Here is a 23379-nt window from a genome sequence, read left to right as displayed (position 1 = left end):
ACCCTTGTACCTACAGGACCGCCTCTCCTGGTATGTCCCACGGAGGACCTTACAGTCTTCAAACAAAAACATCTTGGAGGTCCTGGGCCACAGGGAGGTTAGGCTGGCCTCAACCAGAGCCAGGGCTTTTTCGGTCGTGGCCCTGATCTGGTGGAATGCTCTGTCACAAGAGACCAGGGCCCTGCGGGACTTGACATCTTTCCGCAGGGCCTGCAAGACAGAGCTGTTCCACCAGGCCTTTGGCCAAGGCACAGCCTGACCCCTTCCTTTGGTAATGCTCATAGAACTCTAGCCCAATGATTGCCATTAATTTGATTTTGAATTGATTTTTAGAATGAATTGACTTTAGAATGCTGTGTTACTTTTATTGTTGTTAGCCGCTCTGAGCCTGGCTTCGGCTGGGGAGGGCGGGATATAGCGTATTTTTCGCTCTATAAGACTCACTTTTTCCCTCCTAAAAAGTAAGGGGAAATGTGTGTGTGTCTTATGGAGCGAATGCAGGCTGCGCAGCTATCCAAGAAGCCAGAACAGCAAGAGGGGTTGCTGCTTTCACTGCTGTTCTGGCTTCTGAGATTCAGAATTTTTTTTTCTTGATTTCCTCCTCCAAAAACTAGGTGTGTCTTGTGGTCTGGTGCGTCTTATAGAGCAAAAAAATATGGTAAATAAAATTTTATTATTATTTATTATTATCCTCTCCCCTGCGCAGTTGCAATCTACCTTGGCATCAAAAGGAAGCAGAACCCCGGCTGCTCCGATTTACCTGGAATGTGAAGCTGACCAGCACCCGCTCGGCCGAGGCCATTCTGGCTGCCCTACGCCAGGCCACGGACTCCGCCAGCTGCTGCTGCCGCCAGACGGAGCCCTTCGTCCTGTCCTGCACCCACGAGAAGAGCCCCAGCGAGCACTTCTGCTCCTTCGAGGTGGAGGTGTGTCGCCTACAGCGCCTGGGGGGCCTCCACGGCGTCCTCTTCCGGCGCCAGGCAGGCACCTCCCTGGCCTTCCGCACCCTGGTGGCAAAAATCTCGGACCAGCTGCAACTCTAGGCCAGCGGCAGGGGCACCGCGCTGGCTGGCAGGGTTTCTTCCTTCCGCGCCAACCCCACAGGCTGTTGGGGGGCCAGAGAGGGGGCGTGACCCTCGGCCGCCCTCTCCGTTGCGTCACCCCTGGGGGCTTTTATCTGGGGCCTGATCCTGCTGCCTGATAGGACGAGGAGCTGCTCTTGGGGGTCTCCCACCGGCCTGCCCGCTGCGCTAGGGGCTGTGGGGTTGGGGGAGGGGAAAGAGAGGGGGGCATTGAGGAAAGGGGGTCACGCCACCGCCACCGGGGCCGGCCTCGCCCTCGCCACCATCCTTGGCCCAAGGATCGCCTCTAGGGGGGTCCCTGGATCGCCCCAGGGGGGTCCTCAGCTGCTGCGGGAATCTTAAAGGGGGAGCTCTCTCTCTCTGCCTGCCTCCCTTTCTAAGTTTTTTTTTGGGGGGGGCTTTACTCAGTTAACTAGGAGGTGCATGGCATGGGGAGCCTCAAAAGCAAAAGGGGGGGTCTTTGGCAAATTGCGGTGTTGCAGACCCCTCTCCTACCTCCTTTGCCATTGCAGTGTAGGAACTGGGATCCCTGAAAAGCAAGTCTCTCTCAGAGACCCTTGAGACCCACCCCACCCCCCGGGTATAGGGCAGTATATAAATTCAATAAAATAATAATAATAATTTTGGTGCCCCCCCCAGCCCCCCGCTTCCATCCATTGGCAAATGCTGCACCCAGAAGTAGCAAACTTTCCCTCTTGCAAACCACTTGTTTGGGTGGGTATCTTAATTCCAGCTCCATTTTAGTATTTGGAACAATTACGTCTCTGGCTGATGCGAATCCCAGTTCTTTTGGGGGGGGGGCTGTTTGATTGGCAGAGAGCTTGGGGTGCAGCTCCCAGCCGAAGCCCGGCAGCCAACCCAGTGGCCACGAAGCAAAATCTGCCAAAGACTTTCTGGAGCAGGGAGGGCGGACCCCGGCCTTTAGCCAAACTTGGGGGGCAATGTTGCCAAAAGAGGATATCCTCTTGCCCAGGCAGGGGTGGTGAGAAACAGGGGGAGAGTTGGGAGGTTCTGGGGATGGCATGACCCCATCTTGCTAAGGGGCTGGCTTGGCCCGCAAAGGGCAGTTTTGGGTCCCAGTCGGTGCTCAGCCCCCTGGCTGCAGGATTCGGCGGCGGCCATTAAACCGGTGCAGCAGCCGTGGTGGTAGAAGGCCGCTGAGCTTCTTCGCCTCTCGGGGAGGGTGGCTTGGGGGTTTGGGTTTTGGCTTCTCCTGTTGAACTTCCTCCGCAGCGCACCAAGGCCTTGAGTGGCGGGCCGGGCCCCTCACCGCCATTCCCCACCAGCCCCACATCGCTAGACTAAAAACGACGACGACAACAACACACACACTCGCAAACCAGAACCCCGGTGCTGAGACGGCCTTCTCGAGAGGAGGCTGGCCCTCCCGGCGGCCGCTTCAAGGGCTCAGATCCATCGTCCTGATAGCTGGGGCCCCCGCCAGAGCTGGTGCAACGTTGGGGGGGTTGTGGCTCCCCTCAGGAGGGGAGTGGCAGCGTCCACCCCCCTCCCCAAAAAGAAAAGGCTGCTTCTCACACACCGGACAAACGGGCATTGCACACTGGTTTGGGCACGGCCGCCATGCTCCCTGCCTTCTCTTGCTTGCCTGGGAAATGGGCTCAGCGGTGTGGAGGGGGCCTTGCGGCCAGCACCCCCCACATCCCGGGGCGGAGGAGAGGGGCAGCCTGGTCTCTGGTGGTGGGGCGGCTTGGAGGGGGGGGGCACGGGCAACAGCGACGACGCAAAATTCGGCAGCTCTGGCAGGGAGAAATTTTAAGTGGGTTTCCTTCCTCCTGCCCCCTTTCCCCCCTTGCTCCTTTTGCCTCACCCCACTTCTGTACACTGGGTCCCCCTGCTGTGACCTCCCCTCCTTCCTCCCGGACCCTGCCTCTTTGGGCGCACACCCCTCCCCATCTGTACAGACTCCCCTGTAAATAATTGTCCAGTTAGCCCCCGTTATCATTGGGTTAGCGATATTATTAAATGAGCCCACCCTTTAGCCTTGGGACGATTGTAAGTTATTCCGGCCCCAGAGCGACAGTTCTGTACCAAACCCTTAATAAACGTAGAAAGCCTCCGCCCGTCGTCTTCTCTGCCTCGTCCGCTCCTAAGCCGCTTCTCTCGTCCGCGGGGGTGGAATGGGGTTCGAAGCGGCCCTTCGTGGAAACTGAAGGGAACCCCAAAGGTCATCCAGCCCAACCCCACTTCTCAACGGAGAGGTAGAGTCCGTGGAACTCGTACCCTTTGTGTGCCTGAGGAGGTGTGTCTCTGTTTGTGTGTTTGTGTGTTGGGATCACTCGGTTTTGAGAGCAGCCCTCTGCCCATGTTCAGAGGTGCTCTGCTTCCTTCTCGTATTCGGCGTGGGGGGTTGAAACAGGACTCTGATTCAAAGGAGTGCCTGAGAAGGACCTAGATCAGCTTCTCCTTCTATGTCGGGGTACACTGCCCCTCCCAATGGAGGCTCCGCTGAACCATTGCAGCTACAATAACCCTCAATAGGCGGATGTGTGTTTAAACCACTTCTAGAGCCATCTTGGCTGGTGCCCAAAATCGCCTCCCATGGCAGCAAACTCCACAAATAGGTGCTGTGTTGCGTGGAGAAATGCCCGTTTTTGAATCTCGTTTTTGGGGTTTGCTGACCTGGCCTCCGGCAGGGTTACAAGACTTGTGGGTACTGGGTTGAGTGCGGGGTTGCCATTGGGGTTCCTTTGACACTTTGGGGACAGCTGGTGTGTGACGGGGAAGAGCTGAACTGAGACAAGGGACGCACGCTGCAAGCTCTCCAGCTCATAGCCTAGTAACCCTTCCTAAACGTCAGGACGTCAAAAGCCCAGCCCTGTGAAACTCTTGATGCTGGTGATGGCAGGGAATGTAATCAGTGGCCTTCTCTATTTCCCAGGTGTGCTTTTGGCCTAATCGAGCAGGCCTCTTCTTATTAACTTATGAGGAGCATTCTGGATCAGGCCCAGGGACCATCACGCCCAGCCTCCTGCTCCTTCTGTTGTCAAATACTACTACCACTATGAACCCAGGAATCAGATAGACTGCCTCTGGGCCTGGAGGTTCCATCAGAAGAGCTCATTGGCCCATCTAGTCTTCCATCCTGTTCTCACAGTGGCCCAAAGTGGAGCCCAAAGGCAAGACCTGGGTGCGAGAGCCCATTATGGGAAACACAAGAGCAGCTCACTGCACACAGCTTTCCTTTCAGACCTCACTGGCTTTTCTCCCTCCCCGGGGAAGAAAAGCTGCAAATGCAACTGTACAGTGGTACCTCGGGTTAAGTACTTAATTCGTTCCGGAGGTCCGTTCTTAACCTGAAACTGTTCTTAACCTGAAGCATCAATTTAGCTAATGGGGCCTCCAGCTGTTCTGTTCTAATCCTGAAGCAAAGTTCTTAAGCCGAGGTACTATTTCTGGGTTAGCGGAGTCTGTAACCTGAAGTGTCTATAACCCAAGGTAAAGGTAAAGGGACCCATGACCATTAGGCCCAGTCATGACCAGCATGACTAAGCCGCTTCTGTCGAGTCAGAGCAGCGCACGGAAACGCTGTTTACCTTCCCGCCAGAGTGGTACCTATTTATCTACTTGCACTTTGACGTGCTTTCAAACTGCTAGGTTGGCAGGAGCTGGGACCGAGCAACAGGAGCTCACCCCGTCGCAGGGATTTGAACTGCCGACCTTCTGATCGACAAGACGAAGAGGCTCAGTGGTTTAGACCACACCGCCACCCGCATCCCATTTGCCTTCACTGTACCCTTTCTTTAAAAAGGTAAAGGTAAAGGACCCCTGACAGTTAAGTCCAGTTGCAGACCACTCTGGGGTTGTGGTGCTCATCATAGAATCATAGAGTTGGGTCCCAGGGGTCATCTAGCCCAACCCCCTGCAATGATTACTAAAAAATACCTTTTTTAAAAAAAAAAAGCACAAGAGACTCCTTTTGGGAGGAGGCAAGGCTCTGGGGGCCATAATTCGCTTTATTAACTCCTTCCACTAGGACTCAGGTGTCGCGAGCGTCCCGGCTGCCCCCGCCCCACCCCAGGCGGCCCTCCGCCCTCCTTCACAAGAGAAGGGAGGGCGCCCAGGGACAGGGCAGTGGGTGGCCGGGAGTGGCAGGTTGGGGTCACCCCCCCCCGGAGTCCAAGTCCCAGTCCACGTGGGGTCAGCAGGACAGCGGCCGCGGGAAACCTCTCACTTCTGCGCAGGGACCATGTCATCGATGGCCTGGCCCTTCTCCAGTTTCTTCTCCATCTCCACCATCAGCTTCACACCGTCCACCACCAGCTGCACCTGTTCCACCTCGGAGGAGCCCAGGCGGTCAGCGTTGGAGATGTCGAAAACGGCGCCCACGGCCTCTGTGTCCACACCACCTGCGGGGGTTTTTGGGGGGTGGGGGAGAAGAGTTGCCGTTACTTGGATCGCCCCCTCCAGACCCTCCGGAAACTGGAAGTGGGTTGCTGAGCCCATAGGGCGCGTTTCGTTTTGCAACTTTCAGTTTCCAAGAAGTGCTTGTAAGTCGCAACAAGTGACTCGGCCATTTGAAACACCGTATTTTTCGCTCTATGAGACTCACTTTTTCCCTCCTAAAAAGTAAGGGGAAATGTGTGTGCGTCTTATGGAGCAAATGCAGGCTGCGCAGCTATCCCAGAAGCCAGAACAGCAAGAGGGATTGCTGCTTTCACTGCACAGCGATCCCTCTTGCTGTTCTGGCTTCTGAGATTCAGAATATTTTTCTTTCTTGTTTTCCTCCTCCCAAAACTACGTGCGTCTTGTGGTCTGGTGTGTCTTATAGAGCAAAAAATACGGTATATTTTGCTTAAATGAATAGGATTTAGCTTTTGGTCGGTAAGCAGAAAGCGTGTGTGCAGTGAGGCAGCGGTCGTTGATTGCCGTTGCGCTATATATTAACATTTTTTATTAGTATTTAGCATTACGCGACATTTTCAGAAGGTAAAGCTAAAGCAATTCGGCTTTCTGTTTTCTGCGCTCTGTCATTAAACCATAGACTTGTCAAGCTAAAAAATGGTTCCTGCGCTGCCTCAGAAATAATAGCTGGTTGGAATTCTCCTCATGCCCCCAGAATGTGTTTTTTAAGACTGCTCGCTGGATAAATTTGCAAACATTTAGGTTCGCCCCCTAAAATTGCACGCCCTACTGAGCCAGGAATCCATTTCGTAGAATCGTTGGAAGGAACCCCTAAGGGTCATCTAGTCCAACCCCTTGCAGTGCAGGAATCACAGCTAAAGAATCCCTGAGATATAGCCATCCAATGAAGGGGAGTCCATCACCTTCAGAGGAAGTCCGTTCCATTTGCCTATGGACACCTTTTGCGTCACGGTGCTAAGATTCCCCAAGGGCACAATGCACACAAATGGGCCTAGGGACCTCGTACTTACGGGACCGCCTCTCCCGGTATGCCCCATGGAGGACCTTAAGGTCCATAAATAGCAACACCCTAGAGGTCCTGGGCCCTAAGGAAGTCAGATTAGCCTCAACCAGAGGCAGGGCCTTTTCAGTGATGGCTCCGGCCTGGTGGAATGCTCTGTCTCATGAGACCAGGACCCTGCGGGATCTTATTTCTTTCCCCAGGGCCTGTAAGACAGAGTTGTTCCGCCTGGCCTTTGGCTTGGAATCAACTTGATCCCCTCCCCCTCTTTCCTTTTTCCTTCTGTGATGGAACTCCTATTTGGGGACTTCCCTGGCTTTTTTTCTGGCCCACGTAGGACCAGTCTGGATAGCTGGCCTTGGTGAAGACTTGACGTTTTCATCCCCGCAAAGTTTTTGATTTGAGTTTCTACTGAAATGAGGCTGCATTTTAACGTTGTATTTTAATCAGTTGTTTTTATACCTGGTGTTAGCTGCCCTGAGCCCGGTCTTGGCTGGGGAGGGCGGGGTATAAATAAAAATAAATAAAAATGTATGCCCACAGTTTTGTAAGGCAGGTGGTGGAAGAGATTTAAAAATAAGCATCTGCCCGGGTTATTTTTTCCTTGTAGTGTGGATTTCATAAAATCGGAGGGAGCCCCAAGGCTTGTCGAGCCCCAAACCCTTGCAATTCACTGCTAGCAAACAATCCCTGAGAGGTGGCCATCTAAACTCTGCTCAGAAACCTCCAAGGAAGGAGAGAGTCTGCTTGAAGGAATCTCCTTCCTGGTCGTCCGGAATCTATCACTTCAGGCCCTGCTGGTTCCCTCCTTGATGCAATAATAATTATTATAATAATAATTTATTATTTGTACCCCGCCCATCTGGCTGGGCTTCCCCAGCCACTCTGGGCGGCTTCCACAGAGACCAAAAATACACTAAAATGTCACACATTAAAAACTTCCCTGAACAGGGCTGCCTTCAGATGTCTTCTAAATGTCAGGTAGTTGTTTATCTCTTTGACATCTGGTGGGAGGGTGTTCCACAGGGTGGGCGCCACTACCGAGAAGGCCCTCTGCCTGGTTCCCTGTAACTTGGCTTCTCGCAATGAGGGAACTGCCAGAAGGCCCTTGGAGCTGGACCTCAGTGTCCGGGCAGAACGATGGGGGAGGAGACGCTTCTTCAGGTATACAGGACCGAGGCCGTTTAGGGCTTTAAAGGTCAGTACCAAAACTTTGAATTGTGCTCAGAAATGTACTGGGAGCCAATGCAGATCTCTCAAGACCGGTGTTACGTGGTCTCAGTGGCCGTCCCCAGTCACCAGTCTAGCTGCCGCATTCTGGATTAGTTGTAGTTTCTGGGTCACCTTCAAAGGTAGCCCCACATAGAGCGCATTGCAGTAGTCCAAGCGGGAGATAACCAGAGCATGCACCACTCTGGTGAGACAGTCTGCGGGCAGGGAGGGTCTCATCCTGCGTACCAGATGGAGCTGGCAGACAGCTGCCCTGGACACAGAATGCAACAGCCCTTCAGATATTTGAAGAGGGTCATTGTATCAGCTTTTGGCCATCTCTTCTCCAGCCTAAAAATACCCAGCTCCCTCGAGCATCCCTCATAAGGATTGGATTCCAGACCAAAGATTTATCTCTGCAAAGAAGCGCATTCCCCAGCCCCCTCCCCTCACCCCTCTGCCTAATTCAACATGCAGTCATTGAACTGTAAAGCTGGACGGGGACACCCAGAGGTCATCTACTCCGACCCCCTGCAATGCAGCAACCGCCAGTCAATTGCATGGCACGAGATGGGCAAGGGGGGGGCCCCACAAATAACAGCACGAGCCTAACCCTGTCTACTCAGAAGTGCATGGACTGAATCCCCCTCCCCCGGGGCTCGCTCCCAGGTAAGTGGGGCCAAGGGAGCGATTAAAAATAAATTCAAGTCCCTAGTCCCTTTGAGGTGCCACCAGCTTGTCTTATTTCTGGAAATAAGGATGGAAATCCCCTCCTGCCCTCTCACCTGTGCCACGTTTCTGCAGACGGAGACGCGTGAGGATTTCCTCGAACTTGGCATGCTTGCTGAGATGGGGCAATTTGACGTGGACACCCCCACGCAGCCCAGTGCCCAGGTTAGAGGGGCAGGTCAGAATGTAGCCCAAGTGCTCGTTCCAGCTGAAGGGGTGGCCAGCTTTCTTGAAGATCTCCTCAATCTTACCCAAGAGAAAGGAAAAGATGAGCAGGATGAGAGATTATTATTATTATTATTATTATTATTATTATTATTTAATTATTTATTTGTACCCCGCCCATCTGGCTGAGTTTCCCCAGCCACTCTGGGCGGCTTCCAATTGAGTGTTAAAAACAATACAGCATTAAATATTAAAAACTTCCCTAAACAGGGCTGCCTTCAGATGTCTTTTAAAGAAGCTCCTTCAGTCTTTTATCTGCAAAACTGGGAATGTCCACTGTAGGACCTTGTAGGGAGCTGGCAGTGCCCAGGACTGGGAGTTTTCATTCATTTATTTCATGAGTAGGCAGACTAAGGCCCAAGGGCCGGATCCAGCCCAATCGCCTTCTAAATCCGGCCCGCGGACGGTCCGGGAATCCGCGTGTTTTTATATAAATAGAATGTGTCCTTTTATTTAAAATGCATCTCTGGGTTATTTGTGGGGCTTAGGAATTCGTTCATTATTTTTTTCACAATATAGTCCGGCCCCCCACAAGGTCTGAGGGACAGTGGACCGGCCCCCTTCTGAAAAAGTTTGCTGACCTCTGATTTATTTCATGAAATTTATACCACCAATTGATTGGCAGGAGGGAGGTTTGCAGAAAAGATGGAATCAAATAGGAAAAATCAACACGGACACTTTGAAACTTTCAAGAAGTTGATCGAAACTTGCGCCAACCTTCTAAGGCTCTGGGTTCTTTAGGCAGGAATGTTTTTAGGAGGTGCCGATAAAGTACAGCAAAGGCCCTGATGTCAACAGGCAGGGAGTTTCAAAGTGTAGGTGCAGCCACACTAAACGATCTATTGCTAACCAGTGTTAAATGGGTCTTACATGGCACCTGTGATAGTGCCAGTTCCATCGATTGAAGCAGGCACATATGCGTAGCTGTCAACTTACAGATTTGAAAATAAGGGACCAGCAGCCTCGAAAATAAGGGATCAGCAGCCAAAATAAGGGATTTTGCTTAGCTTATACAGAAATCCGGCACTGATGGAGCCAGGCTGCTTTGGCTGCGACTGTCTGTGTTTTGCAGGGGGTTGGACTAGATGAGCCTAAGGGTCTACAACTCCCACCAAAGAAGAGCGGCAGACAAAACTGATGAACGACGTCCAGATGGCAAAGCTTACAGGCAGAATTTGAAACCAGGAAGAGGACCTCTTTAATAAAGAATGGGGAAAGTTTATAATTTAGTTGAAAAGCTATTGTAAAGAGTTACATACATTGGTAGGATTGACAGAAAACTTGTAGTAAAAATTTGAACTGTGGATGGACAAATGATTTATAAAAATAGAGGTATGAAAGGGATGCAGAGGGGGAAATCACTACATTAAGATGCTGCACTGGTTGGAGGGGATGCTAAGCAGCACGTCGGGGCTGCTGTTGTCATGGTGCGAGGAGTTCCATCTGCCCTTCCCCGCCCGAGAGAGAGGGAGGGAGGGAGAAGGACTCTAGCCCATGCCACCCGTGAGCCCGACATGAGGTGGTTGCGACGCTGCGGCGGCCCTGAAGTGCCGCCCTTCTGCGTCCCTCCCCATCCCTTCCTCTTCCTCCTCCCTCAGGCCGCCTCCTCAGCCGCCGCTGCCACCTCCGGCTTCCCCTGGCAGCGCGGTGGAAGTCTCACAAGAGAGAGGCTGCCTGGCCGCGCGCCGCCACCCGTCTCCTCATGCTGCTCCCCTGAGGGGGGAAAGGGAGAGACGGAGACACGGCAGCTCGTGCGCACGCTCGCGTGTGCGGTGGAGAACCCCGGGCCGCTGCTTCCCTCCCGAGCCGGGCGAGCATGAAACCCGTGAAATTTAAGGGACATCATCAATCCGGGACAGCAGTGGGACACGGCGCTGGGATAAGGGAGTTTCCCGCCAAATAAGGGACGGTTGACAGCTATGCACATATGGGGCGAGGCACATTTGGAGTGAGGTAAATGGGCTTCAAGTGGTTATGAACTGCAAGAATGTTAACTCGGCCCAGAGGGACCTCGGCAGCTGGCGCAGATCTTTGAGCACACGTGCTTTTGGCTGCCAGGGCCTCACTCCTGCTAACAATTGTGGCTAGCATCCCGGACCTCAAACCCAGCTCAGCCAGTGAAGAGGCAGAACTGCAGGTGGTCCCAGCTCGGACACTGTCAACTGACCGCAGCCTGCCTGAGTCACTTGTGAGGCTGTCAGGTGCCTGCCAACGAATCGTAGAATTGTAGTAAATAGTTGTTGGCAATGAGAATTGTAGAATTGTGGAACTGGCGGAAATGACTGGCAGAATCCGAGACCAAGGTGAAGAGTCGGTGGAAGAAGATTGGAAAAAATTTAAAGTTTATCTACAGAAACATTGCAAAATTAAGGAATGTTAGAAGGATGTTGGAATGAAGTAATGTGCTTTTAGCAGAAATGATATAAAGGATTAGGTAAAAATGGATTTGTTAATTGGTGAAAGACGAGAATGTAAAATTACAGTATATTAAGATAAATTAATAGGATAAAAACAAAGCTGGAAAGGATTTGCTGAAATATCTAATTAAACTAGAATACAAAAAAGGGAGGTGTGAGGAGGTCAAGGAAATAAGCAAAGGAAACAAAGTTATGTAAAGGTTTGATCTGTGTTTTTTATTTTTAATTCCTTGCATTTTTTCTGTATTTTCTTGTTTTTCTTTTTTTTGTTTTTTCTTTTTTCTCTTTGTAATCTTTAAAAGCTGAATAAATATTACTTTTTAAAAAAGAGAGAATTGTAGAACTGGAAGGGACCCCCAGAGGTCCTCTAGTCTAACCCCCTGCGTTGCGGGAATCATGCATCACATGATGCTCCTCTGCCTGCCAGGGACTTTCTCTCTGGGCTACCGTTCTCTGCCAGCCCCAAACCCCACAGCTCTCCCCACGTGGCCTCTGAGACAGCCAGGTGCCCCTCTCCCCCCCCCTTCAAGGCAGCCCCTCTGCAAAGCTCACCTTCTGCAGCCCGACGCAGAAGCGCCGGAAAACCTCCTTCATGTTGCCACCCTTCTGCATGGAGATGACGCGGAGGTGGTCCTCCTCGTTGACCCAGACCAGGAAGGTTTTGTTGTCATTGTGCCTGGGGGGGGGCAGAGGGGAGAGTGTGAACGCCGCAGGCCTGAGTGCCTCAAACCTCTTGAGTGCATTGGAGGTACTGTGACAGCACAAAAGGGCATTGAAGCGCACCACGAATGTAATTATTATCATTTACACATAACACCGGTCCTGAGAGGTCTGCATTGGCTCCCAGTACGTTTGTGTTGGTGCTGACCTCTAAAGCCCTAAACGGCCTCACTCCAGTATACCTGAAGGAGTGTCTCCACCCCCATCGTTCTGCCCGGACACTGAGATCTAGCACCGAGGACCTTCTGGCGGTTCCCTCATTGCGAGAAGTGAGGTTACAGGGAACCAGGCAGAGGGCCTTCTCGGTAGTGGCGCCCACCCTGTGGAACACCCTCTCATCAGATGTGAAGGCAATAAGTAGCTATCTTCTTTTTAAAAGACATCTGAAGGCAGCCCTGTTTAGGGAAGTTTTTAATATTTAATGCTGTATTGTTTTTAACACTTGATTGGAAGCCGCCCAGAGTGGCTGGGAAAACTCAGCCAGATGGGTAGGGTATAAATAATAAATTATCATCATCATCATCATCATCATCATCATCATAATCTTTATCATGATCATTTCTAGCCAACTTTTCTACCAGGGTGTTCGAGGCAACTTTCAACAGAAGCTAGAAACCATACAGTATGAATGCATTTTGCACAGGGGGTATGTTGTAGGATGGTGTATATATGCAAAAATGCACATAGCCGAACTGCCCCCATCCTTACTTTGCAGGTAAGGTGAATCTGGGATGCTCTCGCGAGATCTCGTGCGCCCTCCAAATTCCCACCAGAGAAAGGCTTAGAAGCACTTCCCATGCCAGGAAAACCTGGTGCAAAGGGGGCTTTTAAGTTGTCCGCCTTGCATGCAATTAATCTGCAGGATTTAAACCAGCTTTCAACCGCGTAAGGTGGAAACCGCACGAGATAATTGCACACATGACGTGATCAGGCAGTATAATGCAGATACTCAGTGCAACGCTTTCAAAAACGGGGAGGACACGTAGAACAGGGAGCAAAATGTTTGTATCGTTTGCAGAAAAAACGAATGCTATATTTTTGCAAGCCGCACAATGCAGTTTGGGTGGCCCCTGCTCCATTAAACATTTTTCAAGCTGTGAGGGAAGGGCGTGAGAGGTTGGGTGGAGCTGGACGTGCCCAGAGTGGCTGGGGCAACCCAGTCAGATGGACAGGGTATAAACAATAAAATTGTTCTTGTTGTTGTCTCTGAATGAAAAAGGTAAAGGACCCCTGACAGTTAAGTCCAGTCGCAAACGACTCTGGGGTTGCGGCGCTCATCTCGCTTTACTGGCCGAGGGAGCCGATGTTTGTCTGCAGACAGTTTTTCCGGGTCATGTGGCCAGCAGGACTAAGCCGCTTCTGGCGAAACCAGAGCAGCGCACGGAAACGCCGTTTACCTTCCCGCCGGAGCGGTACCTATTTATCTACTTGCACTGGTGTGCTTTCGAACTGCTTGGTTGGCAGGGGCATGGGACCGAGCAACGGGAGCTCACCCCGTCGTTGCGGGGATTCAAACCGCCGACCTGCACGCCCAAGAGGCTCAGTGGTTTAACCCACAGTGCCACCCGCGTCCCTCTGTCACTGAATAGGATGTCCCTATTTTCATCAGAAAAACGTTGCGGGGTATCAATGTGTTGCTGCTTACCAGATGCCTCTGGCGTCGGGCCAGTCCCGGGCCATGCCTGAGGCGAGCAGGAGAGGAGAGACGGGCTTGTCAAAGAGGAAGTGGTCGTCAATGAGCTGCTGCTGTTCTGCGTCGGTCATGTTCTTCAGAGGGTAGTACTTGCCCTTGAACTCTCCGGTCAAGCTGTTCAAGGCTGTGGAACAGGGGGAAAGGTAGGGAGGTGAGCTGGGGAGAGACACCAAGTGGAGGAGGCCACTCCTAGGCGCTGAGCATTTCGTAGAACCATAGAGTTGCAGAATTGGGAGGGGCCCCCAAAGGTCATCTAGCCCAACCCGCTGCGGTGGAGGACCATTTGGACACAGCCTGCATGGCCCGCTATGGTGCATGGGAGTGTGGACCAAAGAGGCCTTACAGCCACGACCGCCTATCTCTAGCAGTTGCTGTCTGGATGTGTGGCTCGCTATTTCATCCTGTGACACCCACACATTTCGGCGGTGGCGCTTATTTACCGTTTTGCTTCCCCCCCCCCAAGGTTCTACACTCAGGTAGGAATATAAGATGGGGGACGCCTGGCTTGCCAGCAGTACATGTGGAAAGCATCTATGGGACTTTGTGGACCACAAGCCAAACATGAGTTGACTGTGTGATGCAGCAGCAAAAAAGGCTAACGCTAGACATCACCTAGCCTACAAAGGTCTGTATAGTTCAAGCTATGGTTTTCCCAGTAGTGATGTATGGAAGTGAGAGCTGGACCATAAAGAAGGCTGATCGCCAAAGAATGGATGCTTTTGAATTGTGGTGCTGGAGGAGACTCTTGAGAGTCCCATGGACTGCAAGAAGATCAAACCTCTCCATTCTGAAGGAAATCAGCCCTGAGTGCTCACTGGAAGGACAGATTCTGAAGCTGAGGCTCCAAGACTTTGGCCACCTCATGAGAAGAGAAGACTCCCTGGAAAAGACCCTGATGTTGGGAAAGATTGAGGGCACAAGGAGAAGGGACGACAGAGGACGAGATGGTGGGACAGTGTTCTCGAAGCTACCAGCATGAGTTTGACCAAACTGCGGGAGGCAGTGGAAGACAGGAGTGCCTGGCATGCTCTGGTCCAGGGGGTCACGAAGAGTCGGACACGACTAAACAACTAAACAACAATTCTCGGCTGCATCAACAGAAATCTAGTGTCCAGATCAAAGGAAGTCATTGTCCTGCTCTATTCTGCCTTGGTCAGACCACACCTGGAGTCCTGTGTCCAGTTCTGGGTACCACAAGTTAACAAGGATGTTGACAAGCTGGAACATGGGCAGAAGAAGGTGACAGAGATGGTCAAGGGTCTGGAAACCAAGCCTGTTTAGAGCAGTTGGAGATTTTTAAATGGAGGTTGGCTGGTCATCTGCCAAGGATGCCTTAGCTGTTACTCATACATTGCGTGGGGTTGGACTAGATGAGCCTTGGGTGTCCCATCTAACTTTACAATTCTGCTTTTTATCCTCAAAACAACCCTGTGAAGTAGACTCATTCACTTAGGGGAGGCTATGCAGGCCACCTGATCCACATACCTGATGTAGATCAGTTAAATGATCAGTTTTAAGAGAGTGACTGGCTCATGGTCACCCCAATATAAGCTTTTAGCTGGGGGGAGATTCGAACCAGCGTCTCCCTGCTCATCGCCTGTGCAACACTGTTTTTGACCACAGCTCCCATCAGTCCCAGCCAGCGCAGCTGTATGAAGTTGGAGCTGAAAGGAATTGCAGTCCCAAACATCTGGTTGCTGAAGGCTGGTTTAAAACAAGGTCTTAATGAAAGCAAGAAATGTAGGCAGTGAGAGATTTTACTTTCTTGGGCTCCATGATCACTACAGATGGTGACAGCAGCCACAAAATTAAAAGACGCCTGCTTCTTGGGAGAAAAGCAATGACAAAACTAGACAGCATCTTAAAAAGCAGAGACATCACCTTGCCAACAAAGATCCTTATAATTAAAGCTCTGGTTTTCCCAGTAGTGATGTATGGAAGTGAGAGCTGGACCATAAAGAAGGCTGATCGCTGAAGAATGGATGCTTTTGAATTCTGGTGCTGGAGGAGACTCTTGAGAGTCCCATGGACTGCAAGAAGATCAAACCTCTCCATTCTGAAGGAAATCAGCCCTGAGTGCTCACTGGAAGGACAGATCCTGAAGCTGAGGCTCCAAGACTTTGGCCACCTCATGAGAAGAGAAGACTCCCTGGAAAAGACCCTGATGTTGGGAAAGATGGAGGGCACAAGGAGAAGGGGACGACAGAGGATGAGATGGCGGGACAGTGTTCTCGAAGCTGCCAGTGTGGGTTTGACCAAACTGCGGGAGGCAGTGGAAGACAGGAGTGCCTGGTGTGCTCTGGTCCAGGGGGTCCCGAAGAGGCGGACACGACTAAACGACTAAACAACAACAACAACAATGAAAGCGAGGAGTGAGAGGAGTTGACCATCGGCTGCCCCATCCCACCTAAGTCGGCTCGCCTGTCGGGGGTCATTCCCAGCCCAGCTGCCGGCCAAGGCCAGAAGGTACAGAAAGTGATGGTGCAGCCCATCAACCTCATCTTCAGATACCTACAGAATAGGTCCAGAATTCAGGTGTGGCTGTATGAACAGGTGAACATGAGGCTAGAAAGCTGTATTATTGGATTTGATGAATATATGAACTTGGTTCTGAATGATGCTGAGGAGATTCAGTCCAAGACAAAATCAAGGAAACAGCTGGGTCGAATCATGTTAAAAGGAGACAATATTACTCTTCTACAGAGTGTTTCTAACTAGAAATAGTTATTGAGTATGTTTTGCTTATTATTTTTATCTTTAAACCTATAGAAGAAAATATGCAGTGGTTTAATGGTATCACTCCCAATTCTACCGTTGGTGTCTGAAGAGTGGAGAATGAAGCCAGTTACTTAATTTGTGCTTGCATAATTTTCAATAACTTTTCTACATTGGTGTTGAATTGTAGTTCTTTATAAATAAAACTTTTTGTTAGTAAAAAAACAAAAAAACACACCAAGGTCTTAATATGCCCCCCTTATTGCCAGATAAAAGTATGTTTTGTCCATGTGTGTACATACACAGCACATTCTGAATGGGGGGGGGGGGCGTCTCTCCCAACTTTGAATTTTGGGTGTGCTTTGTAGCTGAGGGCATTTTCCCTCATTCTTTTGATGTGGGGTATATGTCAAATTTGAAGCTTCGTGAACTGACATCTGTTAAAGACCGGATCCCATTGCCTGCTATTTACTAAACACAGAAGTAAACATCAGACCTTTGGCAAATACCTCATGCCATTGCATGTCAGCTCTCAAACAACTGAGACTGAAATCAAACGCTGCCCAGAGTCAGCAGATATTTGGCGAATGTCTGATGGATATTCATCCCGAAAGAGATCCTGAGCAGATTGTTCCCTCTTGATTCTAGAGGCTGCAAAAAGCCCTCTTTAACTGCACTTCAAACTTAGAATTTCTTCTTCATGTAATCTAGTTTGGCCCTGCAAAGGCTTTTCAAAAAAGACACCCTAAACCTACAGTTCCCAGGCCTCCTTAGGAAGAAGAAATGACTTAAATTAGTGTGAATAGTGCAGAAATGGCCCAAAATTAGGGGGAATGCACTGATCTTTCAAAGAGAGAGCCCTTAAGACATTCCCAGTTCCTCTTGTCACCTTAAGAACATAAGGAAAGCTGGCTGGATCAGGCGAAGGGAGTTCAAATACTCCAGCATCCTGTTTCCCCCCACAGGAAACCTACTAGCAGGATTCGAACACAAGACCACGCTTCCCTCTTGCGGTTTCCAGCCACTGGTATTCAGGAGCACAGCTGCCTCCAGCTGTGGGGCCCAGAGCCCAGCCATCATGGCTAACAGCCCTCTCCTTCTCCCTGAATTTGTCTAATTGTATTTCAAAGCCATCCAAGTTGGTGGTTCTGCAGTTCAACTCTTGCGCTACCCAAAGAAGGAATCTGTTTTGCGATTCTTCCAGCCTTACCAGTGATGGAGAGCTTCTCAATAGCCCGGCGCTCTCCACGGCTGCAGTGGGGGGGCAGGGTGTACCCCTTGATGCTGCGCCCAGTCCTCACACGGCTGCTGAGGACATAGTTGGGGTCCAGGTCATCTCCACCCTGTGGGGAACAAAGAGGCAGAGGCCTGCCGTGAGTTGGCCAGGCAATCCCCTGACACACCTGCCATTCTCACAAGCACGGCGGTCCTTCCCCATTCCGTGCCACCGTCTGAACCTGCCCCCCTCCCAAGTCAAACCATGAATCTGTCAAGCACAGTGCCGTCTCTTCCAGCCTTTGCCAACCTGATGCCCTCCAGATGTTTGGGGCAGCAGGTTGGCAAAGGCGGGTCTACTCTGACTGGCAAGAAGAGCCTGGCTGCAAATGGGGCCCATCTAGTCCAAAACTCAAGTTCCCTCCCTCTTGTGGGAGGGAGTTCCACAGGCTAACTCTGCCTCTGTCCTTCCTTTTATCTGCCCTGAATCCAGGTTGATCGTTGTTGCTGCCTCCTGTGCAGGTGAGTTCCCTTGTTCAGGGAACCAGGCACTGGGGGGGTTAAAATTTGCATGTCCAAAGCATGGGCGCCCCTATGGAACTACGGCCCAGCCCTCCAGCCTCTCAGCCCTGGCCAGTCCTGGTTCCTACCTTCAGGTTCTCGTGGTTCAGGTCGGTCTTATGCTTGTCAGTTGGCTTGTAGCCGCCATGACGGTCCTGGATGACAGGGTCAAAGAGTCCGCCGAATACGGTATAGCACTCTTCATCACCAGCCACACAGCCCACGGTCATGATGTAGGGGTGGCCTGTGTGTGAACGAGGGAGGAGGCGTTAGATTAGGAGAAGGGACTGAAGCAGTGTTCTTCATTGATGGCCATGTGCCAGGGATTATTTTAGCTGTGATTCTCTTGTTGCAGGAGGTTGGACTACATGACCCTTGGGGGGGGCGAGTCCCTTCAAACTTTACAATTCTATAATTCATAAATAATATGATCAGGGACATATTGCCCTGCCCCTTAAAAAGCGGATGACTCCCAGAGGCCTGTGGGAATGGGATTAGAGTGTTCAAAGTGGGAGATTGGCAGGTATAACCAGTGGGGTGCTCTCTTTGGCAAGCCTTGTTGAAAAGGAGCAGGCACTGCACGTGAGATCTCACGCTGCAGGGTCAGGGAATCGTAGAATTGTAGGCTCCTGTGTTAAGAGCTCCAGCTCATTTTGCTTATTTCCCATGCTCTGTGCATTAGTATAGAGACAACCAAAACCACAAGTATTTCCCTCCAGTGTATTTTCCATGCTATGATGCAATTGTTTGCATAACGTTGTTTTCTTTGTTGTAAGCCGCTTTGAGCATGATTTTTGCTGTGTGTGTGTGTTTGTGGAAAAATTGCATACAAATGAATGAATGAAGCCTGTGTCTCTGCTGGAAACATGCAGAATTATACTCAGGGTTTTACGTGCATCCCCCACAAATTGAACCCAGCAAGGGGACTTGGCTATTTAATCCAGGAGTGGTCAGCTAGAAACCACTCCCTGTGGTTGTCTTGAAGTCACAACTCCCAGTAATATTAGCAACTTGCAAGAGGTTTGTTTGGGCTTTTGTATGTAATATGTGGGTCCTTGTATTCATACTACAGCTGGGGACCTGATTTGATAAATTGTTATGGTCTAATCTTTTCTCAAGGGACGTGGGTGGCGCTGTGGGTTAAACCACAGAGCCTAGGGCTTGCCGATCAGAAGATCGGTGGTTCGAATCCCCGCGACGGGGTGAGCTCCCATTGCTCAGTCCCTGCTCCTGCCAACCTAGCAGTTCGAAAGCACGTCAAAGTGCAAGTAGATAAATAGGCACCGCTCTGGCAGGAAGGTAAACGGCATTTCCGTGCGCTGCTCTGGTTCAGCAGAAGCGGCTTAGTCATGCTGGCCACATGACCCAGAAGCTGTACGCCGGCTCCCTTGGCCAGTAAAGTGAGATGAGCGCCGCAACCCCAGTCGGCCACAACTGGACCTACTGGTCAGGGGTCCCTTTACCTTTAATCTTTTCTCAGTTAGGAACCTAGGAAGCTGTCTCATGTCAAGTCAGACCCACTGGCCCATTGAGCCAAGTGCTACCAACACTGACTGGCAGCTCAGCTCTCCAGGGTTTCAGAAGGGTGACATTACCAGTGCTCCCAGGCAGATGTTCTGCCACAGGGACCTTCCAATTAAATTTCCACAGGAAAAGGGGTTGTTCTGAATTATAGGTGCTATTCCTGCATTGCAATGGGTTGCAGCTGCCCAGAGTGGCTGGGGAGACTCAGCCAGATGGGCGGGGTATAAATAAATTATTATTGTTGTTCTTATTATTATTATTATTATTAGACCAGATGACCTTGGGATCCCTTCCAGCTCTGCTCTCCTGTGATTCTCATGCCTTTTTACTCTTTCTCGCTGCTGGGGCTCAAAGCTGGCTGGACTCTGGACTCTTTTGTTTCCTCCCCCTTCCCCGCCCCCCCCCCCCCGGCCTCCACCACCCCCCACCCCCCACCCCCCACTGTGTGGCAAATGCATTATGCAAACTGGCCGCCAGAGGGAGATGGCAAGCCGGATTGGGGAGAAATTGCATGCCTGGCTTTGGGTGACGTCTTTGCCCGCAAAGCAAAGAGAGATGCTCAGTGTGGCTTTAGCGTTTGCTTCGTCCAAGAGGTAGGACCCACCTGGGTTGTCCACACCGGTCTGGATGCAGTCGTCAGTGTGAAGCCGCTGGGAGTCTCCTTGTCGCGCAGCTTTTCGTAAAGCTCTTTGGTGAGGACCTTGGCCATGTGGTTGTTGTGTTTGGAGAGGTCAGGATACTCCTCATCACACTTGAAGTTCAGCTTGTACTTGTTGTGGGTGTTTCCGAAAGGCATGGTGGCGGGTGGCGGGGAGAGTCCTGTGGCAAGATAGCAGGGCACAGTGTAGGAAGAGTGAAGCTTGAAACTTATGGACTTTGTGGAATTAGATAAAATGACTGGAAAAAATTAGATACCAGAAAGATCACAAGTTTACTCAGGACTGGAGAAAGTTTACGATATATCTGGAAATATTTGTGATGAACAGACAACGCTAGTTGGATTTAAAGAGGCTTTGTGATGAGAAAGGGTATTGTAAAGAGAAAAAAGAGATGTAAAGATATTATAAACTGGCAATATATTATAAAGGAAATGCGGAAAAAATATTAAAATATGAGGATTGTGGGGGGGGCTGGTGGAAGTCAAAAAATTTGTAAATTGGAAAACATGTTGGTATTTGAACAAATTTGTAAAAGAAAATTCTTTAATAAAAAATTAATTAGAAAAGAAAGAAAGCAGGGCACAGTGTTGGGGGCTTTTAAAGTTTGCAGGTAGGTGCAACAGGGCTTTATAAAAATTACCGTATTTTTTTGCTCTATAAGACTCACTTTTTCCCTCCTAAAAAAGTAAGGGGAAATGTGTGTGCGTCTTATGGAGCGAATGTGGGCTGCGCAGCTATCCCAGAAGTGCGCAGCAATCCCTCTTGCTGTTCTGGCTTCTGAGATTCAGAATATTTTTTTTCTTCTTTTCCTTCTCCAAAAACTAGGTGCGTCTTGTGGTCTGGTGCGTCTTATAGAGCGAAAAATACGCTATGTGTGGCATGGAGATAGCAGAGAGAGAGAAGTTTTTCCACCCCGCAAGGTAAAAGTAAAGGGACCCCTGACCATTAGGTCCAGTTGTGGCTGACTCAGGTTGCAGCTCTCATCTCACTTAACTGGCCGAGGGAGCCGGTGTAAAGCTTCCGGGTCATGTGGCCACCATGCTAAGCCGCTTCTGGCGAACCAGAGCAGCCCATGGAAATGCCGTTTACCTTCCCATCGGAGCAGTACCTATTTATCTACTTGCACTTGGATGTGCTTTCGAACTGCTAGGTTGACAGGAGCAGGGACTGAGCAAAGGGAGCTCACCCCGTCGCGGGGATTCGAACCGCCAGCCTTCTGATCGGCAAGCCCTAGGCTCTGTGGCTTAGACCACAATGCCATCTGCATCCTCTCTCCATAACGCAATGAGACTGAGCGTTGGATGATTTGGGACGGAGGAAAGAAAGTCGTCCTTCGTACAGCACATAGTTAAACTATGGAACTCGCTGCTGAAGGAAACAGCGACAGCACGAACCTGGATGGCATTAAAAGAGGATGGGGAAAATTCATGGAGGAGGAAATGCCTATTGCTATCTATTAGCCATAACGGTTATTGCTCTGCCTCCACCGTTGCAGGCAGCAGTGCTCCTAAATCCAGCTGCTGGAAACAACAGGAGGAGAGGAGAGGGCTCTGCGTTCGAATCCTGTTTGCAGGTTCCCCAGAAGAAGCATCTGGGATGCTGGACTTGTTGGGGCTGTTAGCCTGAACCAGCAGCCAGGCTCTTCCGAGGTTCTTAATGAGGGGCCTATCACTTTCTCTACCTCCTTCTTAATTTGCCCAGCCGTTTTTCTTGAGATCCGGGAACTTGAAGCGTGCAAAGCACACCGGCAGCCCCTGTGGCAAGGGCTGTTCCATGGGTCTGAGCTTATTCTAGATATGCATTATTATTATTATTATTATTATTATTATTATTATTAATTCCCCTTGCGCCCAGCCTCTCTGCTGGAGAGTGGAGAGTTCCCAAGGTGGCGAGGAATCCCATTCCCCAGCTCTGCGGCCTGTCTGTATGGAACCCATATGGAGAGGTCAAGAGGGGCCCCCCCTGGGTGCCAAGTGGGTGGGGAGGTGTGGGGCAGGGGGGCGTGCAGGCTCCAGCACTCCTATCTAGTTGCCGGCAGTGGAGAGCCAGGGATAATTTTAGCCCTCAGCCCCTCGGAAACCGGTTTATTTATAGCCGACTTTCTTGTCCACAAAAGGGCCCCGATGGCGTGGAAGAACATTTTGGCTGCCAGCTCAGCTTGCATTCCAGCGGCTACTTTTGCAAAGTGTCAGCGGTCCCCGGGTCCAAGTGCCCAGCGAGGAATCCAATCTCCAGGCGGGGTGAGAGGGGTGGGGAGGGAAGCGGGGGGAAAGCACTCTGCATGCAGCAACGAAGGAGAGAGGGGGAGAGTTTTGGCAGGCGCTTGCAGGAGGGCTGGCCAGTGGGTCTTCCTGGAGCTCCTCTCCAGCTCACAAACAGCAAGGACGCCCGTCTAGGGCACTCAGCAAGGTCATTGCAAGGTTTGGGGTCACTGGCGCCATTTGGGGCCGTCCGAAAAGAAGGGCAGCTCTAGAGTCTGGCAACCCTATACTTGACCATTCTAGGGGGCGAAGCACTGAAGCAGATTGCTGGAGTAGGGGTCCCTGATGGTGCCCCAAATTCTCTGGACTGCCACCCACGCCCCCCATCCACTTGATAGATCAAATTCCAGATTTTAAAAAATCTGGAATGCTTTGTAGGCGACACACCTGCAGCTGTTGCTGCCCGTTTCTCTGTCCTCCCTTCTCCCACCACACGCGCCCAAATCTGGGAAACAGAGACGGCTGTTACCTGACAGGGAGAATCAAATCCTGCAAAATCCCCAGGGGCTTGGCGCTGCCTTGTCTCACTCCAGCACAACAGGTGACCCGAAAGCCTGGCTCAAGGACCTAGACATATATACCCTGTGCCCCGCTGCCATTGGCCGAACGCTGACAAGCAGCCAGCCTCTGATTGGGCGTTGCTTCCCCGTCCACGCTTGAAATTTGGGTCGGGAGCTTTCTTCGCCTCCGTCCCCTGATGGAGCACAAGTGTCTCTTGCAGGGCTCTCCTTTCCCCCCCAGAGGCAAAGCTCAGCCCCAGGTTCTGCTTCCGCAATGCAGGGCCCAAAAATACGTGAAGCGAGTGGACTGGAGCATGTGCAGAGTGCTCCTTCACAATGTGTCGGGACCAGGACCTGCCTCTTCTTATGTAATTAAAGTGCAAAAGAAGAGGTTGCTGGATCAGGCCCATCTAGTCCTCCAGAAACCTGTTCTCACATAATACCCCTAATAACCTGGGAATCTGGGTAGACGCTCTCTGAAGCTGG

At 51.1% G+C, this 23379-nt stretch overlaps 2 protein-coding genes and 1 pseudogene across 6 annotated transcripts in view; 2 read left to right on the top strand and 1 right to left on the bottom strand.

The window, feature by feature from the left end:
- MARK4 (microtubule affinity regulating kinase 4) overlaps positions 1-3159 on the top strand; it is a 79504-nt gene extending 76345 nt beyond the window's left edge. For 3 of the 4 annotated variants that reach the window (XM_079985393.1, XM_079985394.1, XM_079985392.1), the window contains exon 17: positions 707-3159. In XM_079985393.1, the coding sequence (XP_079841519.1) occupies positions 707-1043 (337 nt within the window). In that variant the 3' untranslated portion in view covers positions 1044-3159. The remainder of the gene's footprint in view (positions 1-706) is intronic. The other variant, XM_079985395.1, reaches the window with a different exon arrangement.
- A 1858-nt stretch (positions 3160-5017) lies between these two features.
- CKM (creatine kinase, M-type) lies at positions 5018-23015 on the bottom strand. The gene is given in 9 exon segments (XM_079985652.1): positions 5018-5449; positions 8460-8649; positions 11598-11721; positions 13411-13582; positions 17384-17516; positions 18039-18193; positions 20078-20113; positions 20116-20292; positions 22863-23015. Coding segments are annotated over 8 exon segments (1143 nt in total). The 5' UTR covers positions 20270-20292; positions 22863-23015; the 3' UTR covers positions 5018-5270.
- LOC307223366 (small nuclear ribonucleoprotein E pseudogene) lies at positions 15835-16406 on the top strand (annotated as a pseudogene). Its single transcript has one exon. The product of its transcript is annotated as a small nuclear ribonucleoprotein E pseudogene (transcript).
- Positions 23016-23379: the final 364 nt, after the last annotated feature.

This window comes from Podarcis cretensis, assembly GCF_951804945.1.
Source record: "Podarcis cretensis genome assembly, chromosome: 8".
Taxonomy (NCBI): domain Eukaryota; kingdom Metazoa; phylum Chordata; class Lepidosauria; order Squamata; family Lacertidae; genus Podarcis; species Podarcis cretensis.
This window is presented reverse-complemented; position numbering and strand designations above follow the sequence as displayed.